The 14,514-nt window shown below is 37.0% G+C and overlaps 2 protein-coding genes across 2 annotated transcripts; one reads left to right on the forward strand and one right to left on the reverse strand.

The window, feature by feature from the left end:
* The first annotated feature begins 7,773 nt into the window (after nt 1-7,773).
* On the forward strand, nt 7,774-9,780 carry LOC124456923. The gene is given in 3 exon segments (XM_047007229.1): nt 7,774-7,779; nt 8,731-8,905; nt 8,908-9,780. Coding segments are annotated over 3 exon segments (657 nt in total). The 3' UTR covers nt 9,384-9,780.
* A 355-nt stretch (nt 9,781-10,135) lies between these two features.
* On the reverse strand, nt 10,136-11,134 carry LOC124456924. The gene has a single exon (XM_047007230.1). The coding sequence runs from the start codon at nt 11,132-11,134 to the stop codon at nt 10,136-10,138; it is 999 nt and encodes a 332-aa protein (XP_046863186.1).
* Between the last annotated feature and the right edge of the window lie 3,380 nt (nt 11,135-14,514).

Raw genomic sequence — 14,514 nt, forward strand, 5'->3', positions numbered from 1 at the left:
TAATAAATATGAACAAAAGCAAAAATTTGAAGTTTCACCGATTACGATGAACATGATGCAAAAAGATACTCAACTCTTACACATCCCTCACCAAGACAGTTTAAGTGACGATCAAAGGCAAAAACTTTTCAACGCAAACTTTGAGCAATTCCTTAATTTGAAGCAACAAAAGGATATTCAGATACCCACAGTACGCGTGGTGGATACTGCCGACGGGAAAGAAAGAAACTCAGTAATAAACAACGAAGTGCGTACATTAGCTGACTCCGTCATTGTACAAAGTGTGCCGAAGACGATGCGTGAACGCGCGACAGCAATACTGCAGCGTCTTAAAGCATATCCGGATATAATGATTTGGGATGATTCAGGACAAGTCAAACTTGACGGTGTTATTATCCCTCAATCAAATATATCAGACCTGATTAGCGACGCCGTAAGACGGAGAAAGAATTTCAATTCTATAGGTTCTAGAGAATTCTTTCGCGTTTTATCAAAAATAAACATTCCTCGTGATTTGGCTGGCAGACCATAATTTAAAAGTGTGCCGAGATATGCACGATATGGATATGTTCCTGTTGCTTGTGTAACTAACTTTCCTTTTAGAAACACGTCAACTTGCTTGAACAAACTGTGCAAGAAATTGTTTACAGGTCCAACTTTAGTGTCATCATCGATATCCCCACCATCGGCTTTTGTTACTTTCGCTCTAGTTACCAATATTGTCTTAGACATGTCATCATAATCTTCTGTGCCTGGCGATAAAATTGGTCCATTTTTAGATACGCTGGACACAGGTTGATGATCAATCCAATGCCTCTTTTCTAAAGTGACTTGTGTTGGTGCGACAGAAAGTAAATCAAGTTCGGTTTTTCTACATTCTACAGATTTTGGATTAACGAAATCCATATTTAGCCGAAAATGTCCTCTGCTTCTTTAGCTGCTCTGCGTCTCTTGGTTGAACTGTGAATGGCAATGAAAGTCGTCGCTTTCCTCTTTTTAGCTGGTTTCCTTGTCCGTTTCTTTGAAGACTTTCCTCTTCCTGTTTGAGCAAACTGCTGCATTCTATTTACAGCCATTTTTCCCACATCTTTAGCAGCCTGATTTACTCGCGATTTTTCAGACTCTTTCACACTTTTCCCGGATATAACATCGCCTAAAACGTTTGCTCCCATGTTAAGAGCTTTTTTACCCAGAGCTTTTGCACCGGTTTTTGCCAGAGGTATTACAGCTCTAACCAAACTGCGAAATAAGCCGCCAAGACCATAACCCACTTGCCCATTACCTCTTTGCCAAGGTGCTCCTTTAAACACTGGTGATGAACCGTATCCTTGTTGTTGGTTGAGATAATATTGAACGTAACGATTTGTTATAGTCATATTTCTTATGTAAAATAAGACGAAGCTTGCTTTCTGAAATGAAGTGTCACTATCGACTTTCCTCGTTCAAATGCGATGGGATTTCCTAACTCATCCCTTAAGAGAATTTCGATGTCCTCAAAAGATTTTGTTTGCACGGGTAAGTATTGGATATTAGTGAATGTTCTTGAAACAATGTCTCCATATTTTCCTTGAATAGCAACTGCCTTTAGTAATTTTACATTGACGCCTCCAACAACTTGCGGTTGTACAATGTTTCAATATACATACATCATGATGGATCCGTGCAAATCACAAGCATAAGGGCTTTCGGTTGTTTTTGAAATCTCTACTTCTTTTCCTCCAAACTGAGTAAGATTGATAATTGTTGATTAAATAATACTTTGTAATCTTGTTTTACAAGGACTTTAACTTTTTCTGTAAGGGGGTCAAAGCTCAATTGAATATTGTCATTTATTTCTGTATGATTTGGGCAGCAACTCCAGAAATTTTTCCTGCCATATTTCCAGCGCCGTCATAGCCCTGACCACGACATTCTTCCATACGTAGGCTGATGCTTTGAATGAAATTTTTTATTTCAGTGGATGGAGCTTCACCAGAAAGACCTTTCATGCATGTAATAAAACCGAGGAATTCTTCCCTCACTTTAAAATTATTGTCCATAAACCGCAAAAAAAGGCCATCTGTTCTGCGTTGTAACAATCAGTAGCTTCGTCTGCCAAAATAGCAAAAAATTTCGCATCTTTAATGTCTTCGACAATTTTTTCAGTTAAGTCGCCACATATATTTATTATTTCGTTTTGTATAGTTTTTGATCTATAGGTTTGGTTTGAAAGGCAGTTTTCAAAAAGCACATCCATTAAGTTACCACATCGAGCGCCATACTTTAATATTTAAATAAAGTTTCCAGGGTTAGCGGGATCTTCTCCATCAAGGTAATAGTGAGCATCATCGCGATGACCTCTTAACGCTAGATTTTGGCGTGCACACGTAATGATGCAATAATTTAATAAGTTCTTTCCTGGCAGTATTCACCTGCACATTGATCCCAAGTGTCTCGTTCTCAATCATTTGCTTGAAATGTGTAGCCCAGAGAATTGCAGTTGCATGAACATTAGATTTTTCGCCATGTTGAGATAACTTCTGAAGGGTTGATGCACTTTGTGGAAGAGCACTTACCACCAAACGTTTGAGCTTACTTGCAATATGCGTGCTTTCACCGCCAAACAGTACACAAGTGACGCAAAAACCACCGTTTTCCACAGCAGAGTAAGCCAACCGTGGAAATCGAGATAACAATGCAAACTTAAAAAGTCTTCCAGTACTTTCGTGAGGGGGGAAAGAGTAATCAGAACCAGGTTTCCGATGGCATAGAATTTCGTACATTTTTGCATCAGAAAGATTGGAAACCGGATTTATGTAGTTGCAAATATCATCTGCCCGCGAATTAGTGTAAGTTGAAGTAGGACCGCTGTTGGAAGTTACGGATGAAATTCCTTCACATATAATAGTGCTAGGATGTTTGACTTGATTGTCTTCACCTTCTTTTGTTTGGCAAATTCATTTCACTAGAAGAGTGTCTGAGCTACTTTGCTTTCGTTTTGCAACTTACGTCTGTTTTTTGGTTACTGTAGCTTCTTTTGAAGAGGACGGAGCTGAAAAAACTTTAGGAGCCAAGGAACTTTATGATATATTGGCATAGCTGACTTTAATAAGGTTGGAAAGTGTGTTTTAAAATAATGGTCTCCGGGCTGAAGTGCTTCAATTGGTTTGCACAAAGTAACAAAATGATTTTTGGTGGATGGGATTTTTTGATCTACCAAATAAGAAGGTGGCATCGCAGCACAACGAAAGATATGGACATAGTCAATTGCACTCCCATCAACAAAATCTCTTGGATATATTGTAAAATTGAACATTTTAGCCAACGAATCCCAATTTTCTTTCACTTCAGCATCATTAGTAATTGGGTAGTATGACTGAAGAGCACACTGGAATACTGTGGACAAAGCAAACATACACATCAAGGATGAAAAGGTGTAATTATTCGCTGTTTCCACTGCTTCTTGTAAAACTGCTGCACTTTCATTCGCATTTTCTAAAGAGGTTAAGAGCTGCATCGGATATACACATGGCAAAGGCAGTTTTAAGTTAAGCGAACGCACCATTTTTATGCTGGGACTCGATGAGAGGATGGGTAGAATAGTATTTTGCATTCTCAAACATTTCAACACTAGTTAGGAATCTCAAGTAAATAGAGAGAGTCTCATTCCCAACTAATGCAATAGAACATGCATTGAACAGACAATTCCCATTGGCTAAAGTAGTAAAAGAAAAATTAGTATTTAAGTATCAATGGCTGCTTTGTCATACCAAGTTATACCTGGAAACAAATCTGCTAGACTGACTCTGACATTAGAATAAATAAGGATAACCAATCCTGTTAAAGATAGACTAATGATATTGAAATTGAGAAAGTTATTTTGTCTTTGTGTTAATTTGGTAACATCATGATAAAGTCAAAGTCACAGGCAGGTAGTCTAAGATTTGGAACTAGTCTAGGCATGTTGAACAGGATTCAGACGACTTATTAATTCCATCTACTATAGCATCAATATTCTATATAACCCGCGAAAGAAAGTAACAGTTATTCAAAATGATATGTTAGTTTCTTTAACCAGGGGATAACATAAAATGCCAGGAACACAAGGATAATACATTATTGATTGGGTTAAATTTTGAAAAGGACTAGCTTTGACTAATATTGAAGTAAAACATTTTTTTAACAGACAGTAACAATTAAAATTATTTAGGCCGTACATTAGACAGAGTATGCAAAATAATGACAGCTTTAGACATATATTTTACATGATGCACTAAATATGAATAGCTGAAAATTAACGGATTGATCATAAATTTCAGGCCAAGATGTCAAACGTAAATAAAAATATTAATTAATACCCCAATACATGTAAATTCTTACCTAACAGGGACATTGGGTCCTGATCTTTCAATTTGGCTTTCAGGGAACTGCAGTTTTGAAAATGAACAAGTTCGTAGCATTTGTAATATCGCCAGTAGAATTTATACGAGTAAGCCTTTCCTCGTTGATTATTTTACCACAGTGTTGTCTCAAGTTAGACAATTCACCAGAAATAATTTCGCAAGCGTTCTCTTGCTGAAAGATTTGGACGAGCTTTTCAACAACATCGATCTTTTTAGAAGTTTCCATTGATCCTAATCGCTGAGTAGAACTAGAAGTAGCGTTTTTTCAAGTAGACAAGAATCGAGCTATTGCATATGACTTGTATTTATTGCGCAATCAAAATACAATCACCATGGCTCACCGTGGCGCACCTGACCAAAACGTTCCCTGTGATTGGCGTGCTACGCTGCACCGTGGCTAAAGGTTACTATATTTAGCAACTAAACGCTGACCGTGGCATTTCATTCTGAGATTGCAGGTTCGAATTTACGAACATATTCCACATATTCCGAACATATTCATGGCGTATTCGGCAAGATTCAAGATGCTTTCGGTGATTTTACAGTTAGGAGTTTAACTGGATGATAATTTGTGTTCTGTTAACACAAATTTTTGACAAAAAATTACAAAATTCATTCAATTTTTGCTTTTGATCGAATTTTGCTGTATTTGAGCAAAATTTTTAATCATGAAATAGTCAACCCTGGAAAAACTTAAGTGGCAGAATTCTGACCGTGGCTCAAGCCACTTTCGCCATTTCCTAGATCCGCCCCTGACCCTGACAACGTGTTGTAATTTTACGCGATAACCCGAAATCTTATTCTCAGGAAATACAGAGAGAGATGCATTACTAGGTAATGTCAGATAGAAGTGTGTTCCGCTCATCTTTAAGGTATAATGTGAAATGAAAAAATCATGAAAATGGTTACGTTTTATATATGTATTTCCGATGCCAGTACCCATGAATTAAATTTGTTAGGGTAACCAGACCACTTTACAAAATATTGTACAGTGCCCCCTCTACCACGTTTCTTAAGTATTTTTTCAATCTCATAAACAACGTCTTTCTTGATGACTTTTTGAAGTTCTTTTTCACAAAATTTTCCTTGAAGTTCGTCCCCTTCATGTCTTTCAGTCTGTATACAGGAGGATTGCGCGGTATTTTTTGACTAACAGTGAAAATTTATTTTGAAAAATTCGGTAAATACCCCTTCTCAAACCTTCGTTTTATTTTACTTATTCGTTCTTGGTCACCTATATCAAACTTATATTTTACATGCGTTGGTTTATTTAATTTGCTATCACCATATAAATTTTGCTGAATTCTATCTTCATTTTCACTTATAACGTTGATCGGTTTTTCCTTAATGCTGCAATGCATGCTATGATTATAAGAATACAGTAGATCAGGAAGCATGTCAATGCATCTCATGGTTTTGTTTGCTGTGAAGTAGCGCCACATTTTAGTTTTCAGTGTACGTATCAAACGTTCAACGATGGATGCCTTCGTCTCGTTAAATATATTAAACAAGGTAACGTTTTCCTCTGTAAAAAGTTTCTTAAAGTCGCGATTAAAAAACTCCGAGCCTTGATCCGTTTGAATGTGTGTTGGTTTACGTCTGATGACAAAATCTTTTCTACCAATGACGATCCTGTTTTCATTTTTAATGGAACAGCCCATGCATATTTGGAAAAAACATCGATACAGATAAGACGATAGCGATAACCGTCATTATACTTTTGCAAAGATTGCATGTCTGCAAGATCTAATTGCCACTGGTCGTCAATACCACTCACTACGACACGATTTCTTTCAAACTTTCTTCGAATAGGTTTATGCAAAGAGTATGCCTCTTGTTGCATGAGCCATTCTTTAATTCTTTCACGACTTATGTCATACATTCCTTCTGCCTTTACATCGCGGTACAAATGTTCAACACCCCTGTAGCTTCCTGGACGTTTTGGATTGAAGTATACACCAGCTAAGTACTGGTCGATGTTACTCATGACAATGTTCTCATGATAATAATTTTGCAATTAGATGTCAATTTCTTTTAACTACTCATTATTGACGGGTTCAATGTGTTTCAGTTACAGGCAGTGTTTCTTCTATCGCATTATCTGTTGGAAGTTTAATTGCGGCAGGCCCATAATTTTTAACCGTTTTACTTGTGTATCCTGCTTGCAAGTGCCCCTCAAGATTAAGATCATTGCGTCCAAAACTTATTCCAAGTCGAAACATTTTCTGACGATTATGATTTTTATCTCTTTTCAAATTCTCGCTGTCGCCTTTACTCCCGCAAACCCCCATACTTGTCTAGTGGCTAATCCAGGCCTCACAATGAAATGAACGCTATAACGTTTTGTCATTCGCCTTTATACGTTTTTGAAAGAGACATTTTTACTGATTTATGTAGTCCATTGATCGCTTTGGTCTGTTGTCACGGTAATTCATACTACAATCTCAAATACAGCCAAGTTGGCAACTGAAATATTTATTAAAATGACACAAATAGTCTCATACAGATGTTCTATACTTCAATTCACAAGCACAATCAACATAATCAAACAAATTTACAAAAAATGGTGGTCTAATTGTTTGTGTGTAAATTGACATAAGTTCATTCCACAGTGCTTTCCAGAGTTTTTCATAGTATGTCTTTTGAGAAGATGTTGGTCCACTGTTCTAAAGAAACTTGAAGGTTTCACATATTCCATTCCAGATATGTTCGCGATTGATTACATTCACTGCTCGATTTGCAAAATTGAACCATCGATCCTCCTCAGTCAACATTCCAAACAGTTTTGAAGATCTGTCCAAGGTTCAAATACACATGTATTTTTCTCAGCTCTTCATAGCTCCTGAATCTTTTTACTTAACAACTCGACATAAAGCAAACTGATTAGGTCACTGTGGCCGATATCTACGAATTCAACATTGTTGGCATATATGTGATTAAACATGTGTGCCATAATTCTTGTCTCTTTTCTAACGTCTGACAATGTCCAACATGATTAACTTGTAACGTACCGTCTTTTTTATATTCGTGAAGAAAAACAGGAAAACGGATGCAATGTTACTTTACCTATAGCAAACAATATTAAACTCTGTCGTGTTTCCGAATATCCATGTCGTCCAGTAATAGCCCTGTTCATTCTACTCTATTTCCGGTTGAGATGCGCGCGCACCGATCAACTTCAGGGAGGCTGGAAACTAACTGCCACGGATAAGAGCTCTGTGACAAAAGTGTGACAAAGCTGCATCTTATCTACTGAGGTGTCCAACGGGAATGAAAGAAAATCGGTCACAGATCACGGACTACTGTAGCCCTGTCAAAGTGTGAAGCAGAATACATTGCCCTAGCAAATGCAATTCAAGAAGCGAAGTTTTTAAGGCCACTTTATTTAGATATGAAGGTGAGTATAATGGAAGGTAAATCTTTTCTTTTAATAGATAATCAAGGAGCAATGAATGTAGCTAAAAACCCAGTTCATCATCAAAGATCAAAACTTATCGACATTAGATACCACTTTATCGGATCAGAAATTCAGCCAAGAAGAGTTAGCTTAAAATATGTACCTAGTGGAGACAACGTAACAGATATTTTTACAAAACCAACAAGCAAAAACAAATTGGAAAGATTTAGGCAGACAATATTAAGCCTAGTTCTCATTCATCGCAAAACGTCGCTAGTATCGGCGACGTTTATCGCCGATGGTCGGTGATGGCCTCTCAATGACCTTGTGTTCTCATTCATCGCAAAGCATCGCTCATCATCGGCGATGGTCTGTGATAGCCGATGAGCGCTTTGTGAAAAAAATGGCTCCTTTTAATCTGAAATTGAATATTATAATTTCTGTGCAGCTTCAATTGTATTTATTGGCTTTGTTAAGGAAAAAGCAAAATTTATTCAGATTAAACAAACCACGAAAGAGAAGGTTTTGGATAAGAGAAATGTTGAAGAAACGCCAGCAGGAAAGTCAATTTCATATTTTGGTTGAAGAGTTAAAATTGCACGATCGAGAGTAAATTTTCAAATTTTTAAGAATGAGTCCAGAGAGGCTAGAGCATCTATTAAATCTTGTTGCCCCCTACATTACAAAAAAGAAATGCAACAGCAGAATACCAGTTTCTGCAGGAAAAAGACTTGTCGTTACTTTGCGATATTTAGCTACGGGGGATTCCCAACAATCCCAAGCCTTTAATTTCAGATTGGGAAAAAGCACAGTTTGCAATATCATAAAAGAAACATGTAGTGGAATATGGAATTCTTTATGTACCACATACCAGAAGGCTCCATACTCTGAACATGAATGGAAAGAGATCGCAAATGAAATGTTTACTCAGTGGAATTTTCCAAACTGCAGAGGTGCATTGGATGGAAAAACATTGCAATTGAATGCCCTGCTAATAGTGGATCTAATTTTTTTAATTACAAAAAGTTTTATAGTATCGTATTGATGGCCATGTGTGATGCTAGGTACTGTTTTACATTAGTGGATATTGGAAATAACGGAAGAGACAATGATGCACAAATTTTCAATAATTCTTTGCACTCAAACTATGGTTAATGAAGCCATATGGGGGTAAAGGATTACCACAAAAGAAAGAAATATTTAATTGCAGACTTAGTCGTTGCAGACGAACAATAGAAAACAGTTTTGGCATCCTTTCAGCAAGGTGGAGGATTTTTCGCCGCCCAATCAAAGCCAAGCCTGAAACAGTTGACTTGATTATAAAAGCATGCTTATGCCTGCATAATTATTTACAGCTAACATACAATGCCCATTACATCCCAGCTGGTTTTGTAGATGCTGAAGATACTACAGGTAATATCATACCTGGTAACTGGAGAAGCATTACATCAGGTGATAATGGTGCAATGGAAGCATTCACAGTTGGAAGGGCAAATAATAGATCTTCCTGTGAAGCTATTGAAGTTAGAGAAAAATTCAAGAAATATTTTACAAGCAAAGAGGGATCCTTGTCTTGGCAAGTCACTTATGTAAATAGTTTTTAAAGTTAACTGACATATTGTCTAGAGTATAGTCTAACCATAATCTGCACCTTAGCATAACCTGTAGCCACTAATTTCAGGTTTCATATAAATAAAATTATTAAGTTGTTAATAGCCTTGTTATTACAATAGTTGACTACATGGTTTTTATTCACAGATCAGTGATAGTTATTTGTAAAAAGCCAACCTCATTGCAGCATAATTTAGCATACTTGTGTGTATGCAAATAAACATTTGAGTTAAAATTTATCCTATCAACATCTTTTTATGCTTGATGGCAAATGAAATTATTCGCTCCAGGACTATTGACTCCGATGTTATCTATAACATTTACACTGCATTGCAAGATTTTAGACATTGTAAAATATATATTTGCAACTAACATGTATTATGAACATTAATTTTAAACAATATAAACAATAATGAGTTAATGAGTATTTTACTCTACTTGCTAAAAACTGAGTTATCAACAAACTAAACAGTGCAGTAACTTACTTTGTGTGGAAATGATTAATTTCGAGCTCCTTGAAGTGCTTATATTTGATTTAATATCTTTGAAAGTTCTACAGTTGTATTTTTGGGAAAATTACATAAAGTTAGTGCACTGAGTAGTTTCATGGTAATCATACAAAATAATGAAGTTTTATTACTGTAAGCAACAATTTCTTCTGAAACTCAATAAAGTAAATGTCTTATCCATCATATAACAAACTAAATGATATAAACCTGTTGTGACAAAAGCCGATATGAAACTTTTAATTATTCCCATAATTTGCTAGTCTATTTGGCACAGATCCAACAAAAGTTGGGAATGAATTCAAGTAATTTGTCTTTGAAAAACCTCCGTACTCAACTTCCATGAAAGCCTTCTCAATTAAGTTCCTAATTAAAGCCTTCTTTTTTCCATCAAGCCTTCTCAGTTTGGGGGCTAAACTCAAACAGTAAAAGTAATCTTCATCATTCTCCACATTACGTTTATCTTTTTGACTGTGCTCCAAACATTTTAAGGACTGGTCCAACTTTGACATGGCTTCTTTAATTTGTTCATCAGTTTTTTTCAATTGCATTTTGTTATTGATTTTAGCTCCAACCCAGCTCATACCATCTCTTTTTTGCCTTTTTGTTGGCTGCTTTTGGTGGGTCCCATTTTCCGTGTCTCTTATTTCCTCTGCAACATCACAAATTTGTTCAGTTGCTTCGCCTTGAAAATTGTCATCTACAGATATATCTAATGTTATATTAGTTTCCTCATGTTGATCATTTTCTCTATCTGATAACTCTTCAACCAAGTCGGGATCTTCTGCACCAAGTATAACTATATTTGAGACACTGTCTTTGGTTGTGTTTGGTTGACTAAGTGATAGATTCAAGTTACTTGTCCCTTGTCTAGAAGCCATATGGATTATAAGCCATCCAAGATTCTCGAACCTTTGATCAATATTGGGAATATCGCTTACTCCAGATCCAGACTTTAACTTTTGTTTTGAAAGATAACGAGAAAATGCAGTACGAATAGTCTTGTATCTCCTTTCCACTTCTTCTGTTGTAGTTTCAAGCAATTCAGCTATTCGTTGCCAGCAGTTAGCTTTCTTTCGTTTGTCACGAAAACCGTTTGTTCGCTTGTCGTATATCGTGGGAAATTCACGAATAATTTCCATAAAGCTTCGATCATCGTCCTTTGCTTTAACAGCAAGAATATTTAATGCTTGCACTGAATCGAAGTCTGATTGTTCGTCATTTTCAAAAGCAGCCATGTTGTACTAGATTATGAAAGTTGTCGGTAATGATCGGCGATGATCCCAAGAAACAAACCGTTTTGTTTCTTGCGATGGCAGCGCCGACGCTCGGCGATTGCAACAGAAAATCGGCGACATAAATTTTAACGCGTTCTCATTAATAGTAAGCGCTCGCCGACGTCGCAAAAGCTCTATCGCCGACGTTTTGCGATGAATGAGAACTAGGCTTTAGGAAACGTACATTAGAAATTTTAAAGTTCGCATGAGTAAGGCCAAAGGTAAGTATCAGTTTAGTACAAAAAATAATGTAAGTATGGGGTGTTAAGTATGCTCTTATATTCTTCCTGTAATTAGTAAATAATTAATTCAAGTGTACTAAATGATATTTATGAGATACTTATGTGCAATAATCACAATATTTTTTACAGTTCCTAATAGCTTTCCTGTTGATTGTAACGTAACCATATTTAGTAAAGAAACAAATATATTCATACGTAATATCGCCTCATCACCTTCCGAGCAATCTTTTCACCACAACACACGTGTTTGTCTGGCGCGATGCAGTCCGAAAACCATTACAGCCTCCGTAAGATGGTCCATTCTTGATTCTTGTAATTTTCGATGAAGTTGGTGGTGTCGTTTTGTTCTATATGCGGATGTTGCTTTTTTGATGGCTTCATTAATGGATTTGGCCTCTGATTGTGTAGTGTATCTTGTTGCGGTTTCTTGATGTTCTTGTAGTTTATGTCGGTAGATTCGTATGCGCTTGTGAGCACCTGATATGAGGACGTTTAACATACGGCGGCTGTTTGACTGTACAATTTATTGAGCGTGAGTTGTTTTTAATGGTGGTCGGTAGTTATTGCTGTTTTGTAGGATTCGTTGTTGTTTGCATATGTGTAGGAAGTGAAGCTGTTCCATTGTCTATGACTCTTTGCGTGCGACTAATTCCCATTTTCTCGTTCTTCTGAGAATATCTATCGCATATGTCAGTTTTATATGTTTAAAGATTGGTAATCCAGGCATATTGTTTAAAAATAAAAGTTTCACCGGATTTTATAAATAATTTTATGGAGTTTTCGACTTGTTGCTTCGAGCCTTCATCAGAATGAGCGAATTATCTATTTACACTTGTTTTTAGCTTGTAGACGCTTAGAGCGTCTAATTGGATTAGCGGGTGGATTAATGTAAACGGTGGGGTGAAATGCGTTGACATGGGTTTTCATGGGTGAAATGCCATGCGCTGCCATGAGTGAAATGCGTTGCCATGGGCTGCCATGCGTTGCCTCTGTACGCAGACCCCAGCAAAACGACCATCTACCGCATCAACCAGAAACTGAACCAACTAAAAGACAAAAAGAAACTGACCGAAAACGATTACAGAAGAATCCGACCCAATGACGGACAAATTTGACTAACGCCAAATTCTACGGACCACCAAAAATCCACAAAGAAAATAACCCGCTTCGACCTATCGTATCGCTTCCAGGATCACCTACGTAAGAACTTTCAAAATATCTTTATAATGTTCTCTATCCATTAGTCAAAAATTCACCTCACACCATCAGAAATGCCATCACTTTCCTCGCCAGTATTGAAAGCATTAAACTAAAAACAGACGAAATCATGATATCGTACGACGTGACATCACTCTTCACATCCATACCACTAGACATAGCCAAACAAATTACAAAGTAACTTATCACAAACGACAATACTTGGCAATCTACAACACAACTAGACAAGAATGACATCCTAGACCTACTCAACCTTTGCCTCTCCACTGAATTCGCCTTCCAAAACACGTACTACAGACAAATTTCAGGCACACAAATGGGGTCACCACTATCCACCTTCCTTGGAGAAGCCGTCATGCAACACCTCAAAACACAATCAGTCACAAACAACACAGACATCAGTCTATCAAAAAGATATGTCGACGGCATCTTTGCCATAGTCAAGAAAGACAAAACTGAATAAATCCTACACACCATAAACAATACCACAAAGAGCATAACCTTCACTAAAGACGAAGAGCACAACAAACAACTTACTTTACTCGACATCCTACTAACAAGAACAGATTGACTCCACACTAAACACACAAATATATCGCAAAACCACCCACACAGACCAAATACTCGATTTCAACAGCAATCACACACCACAACACAAAATAAGTTGAATTCGAACACTTTTTATTCCTCTAGGGGCCAAGCATTCTAAAACTTGTGCTAAAATTATTACCAGCTGGATTGTGGGTACATTTGGGGTCACATAACAGATAACGAGGCTATTTTAATTTTTTTGCTAGTATAACTTGGCTTTCTGAAATGTTGCTCCTAAGCAACAATTGTCATTTAGGTATAAAAATGCAATGAACATATTGAAAAGAGATATGCAAAAATTTGGCAAAAACGGTATATAATTTGATAAATTTAATTAAGTCTTCAACATATATTTTTAGTTCAACTCCCAAAATAGTAGATGCTATGAATTACAACAGCTCTTGAAAAATTTACAACAAAACAGTGTACATGCAGTACTAGCATCTGTCTATTATTTTTGGTGATAAGAAGCAAAGCAGTTTTTAGGGCTTTTTCCACAAACCAAGCACAAGTGCACTTGGCATTTGCAGCATGTCCAAAAACTATAACCATTTGTGCAATATCGGCATCTTCCCTTCTTTTCCAATGACACTGGCAAGTGACCAACATTGTCATATCGAATAACAAGCTGCGGCTTGGGCTGCACTCGATGTTTTTTGATTGGTGGTGGAGACTGCAGTGATGGACGACCTTGAGTTGTTTTTCCTTGGCATATCAAAGACTTTGCAGCTTGGATTTGAAAATCTTTCATCTGTAACAACTTGTTTCTTTTCAGGGACTTCGATTCCCGGCAGTATAAAAACCAGGAATTTGCCATTACCATTGTCAGGGAATGGTAAGAGATGTAAAAGTACCATCTCCTGGACTTGACCTGCCGCTTGTAAAGAGTACACATCATATCAAACAGGTCAATGCCACCCATATTGGCATTGTATGCACCAATCACAGCAGGACGATCAACTTCGACATACCTTTTCTGTGAACGTTCATAGCGCCTTACTTTAGATGTGGGCATTGGACCAAGATATGTTGACAATAAAGTTACAGCTTTGTTGTCAAACCATCTTACATGAGACAGACCACTCTTTACTTCATAAATACTGCTATAAGCACCTCTCCCATCTTTTTTGAGCTCTTTTTCTGACTTTAGGGGTGCTTTGTGTAAGCAATTGGCCTTAATTGTACCAGTATACTGGAGACCCCTTTTTTTCAATTCAGTAGCCATAGCAAAATTGGTGAAAAAATTGTCTGCAAACACTTTATATGGCTTATTCGGCAGGGTCTCAGTCA

This window comes from Xenia sp. Carnegie-2017, unplaced genomic scaffold (assembly GCF_021976095.1).
Source record: "Xenia sp. Carnegie-2017 unplaced genomic scaffold, XeniaSp_v1 HiC_scaffold_6, whole genome shotgun sequence".
NCBI classification, from domain to species: domain Eukaryota; kingdom Metazoa; phylum Cnidaria; class Anthozoa; order Malacalcyonacea; family Xeniidae; genus Xenia; species Xenia sp. Carnegie-2017.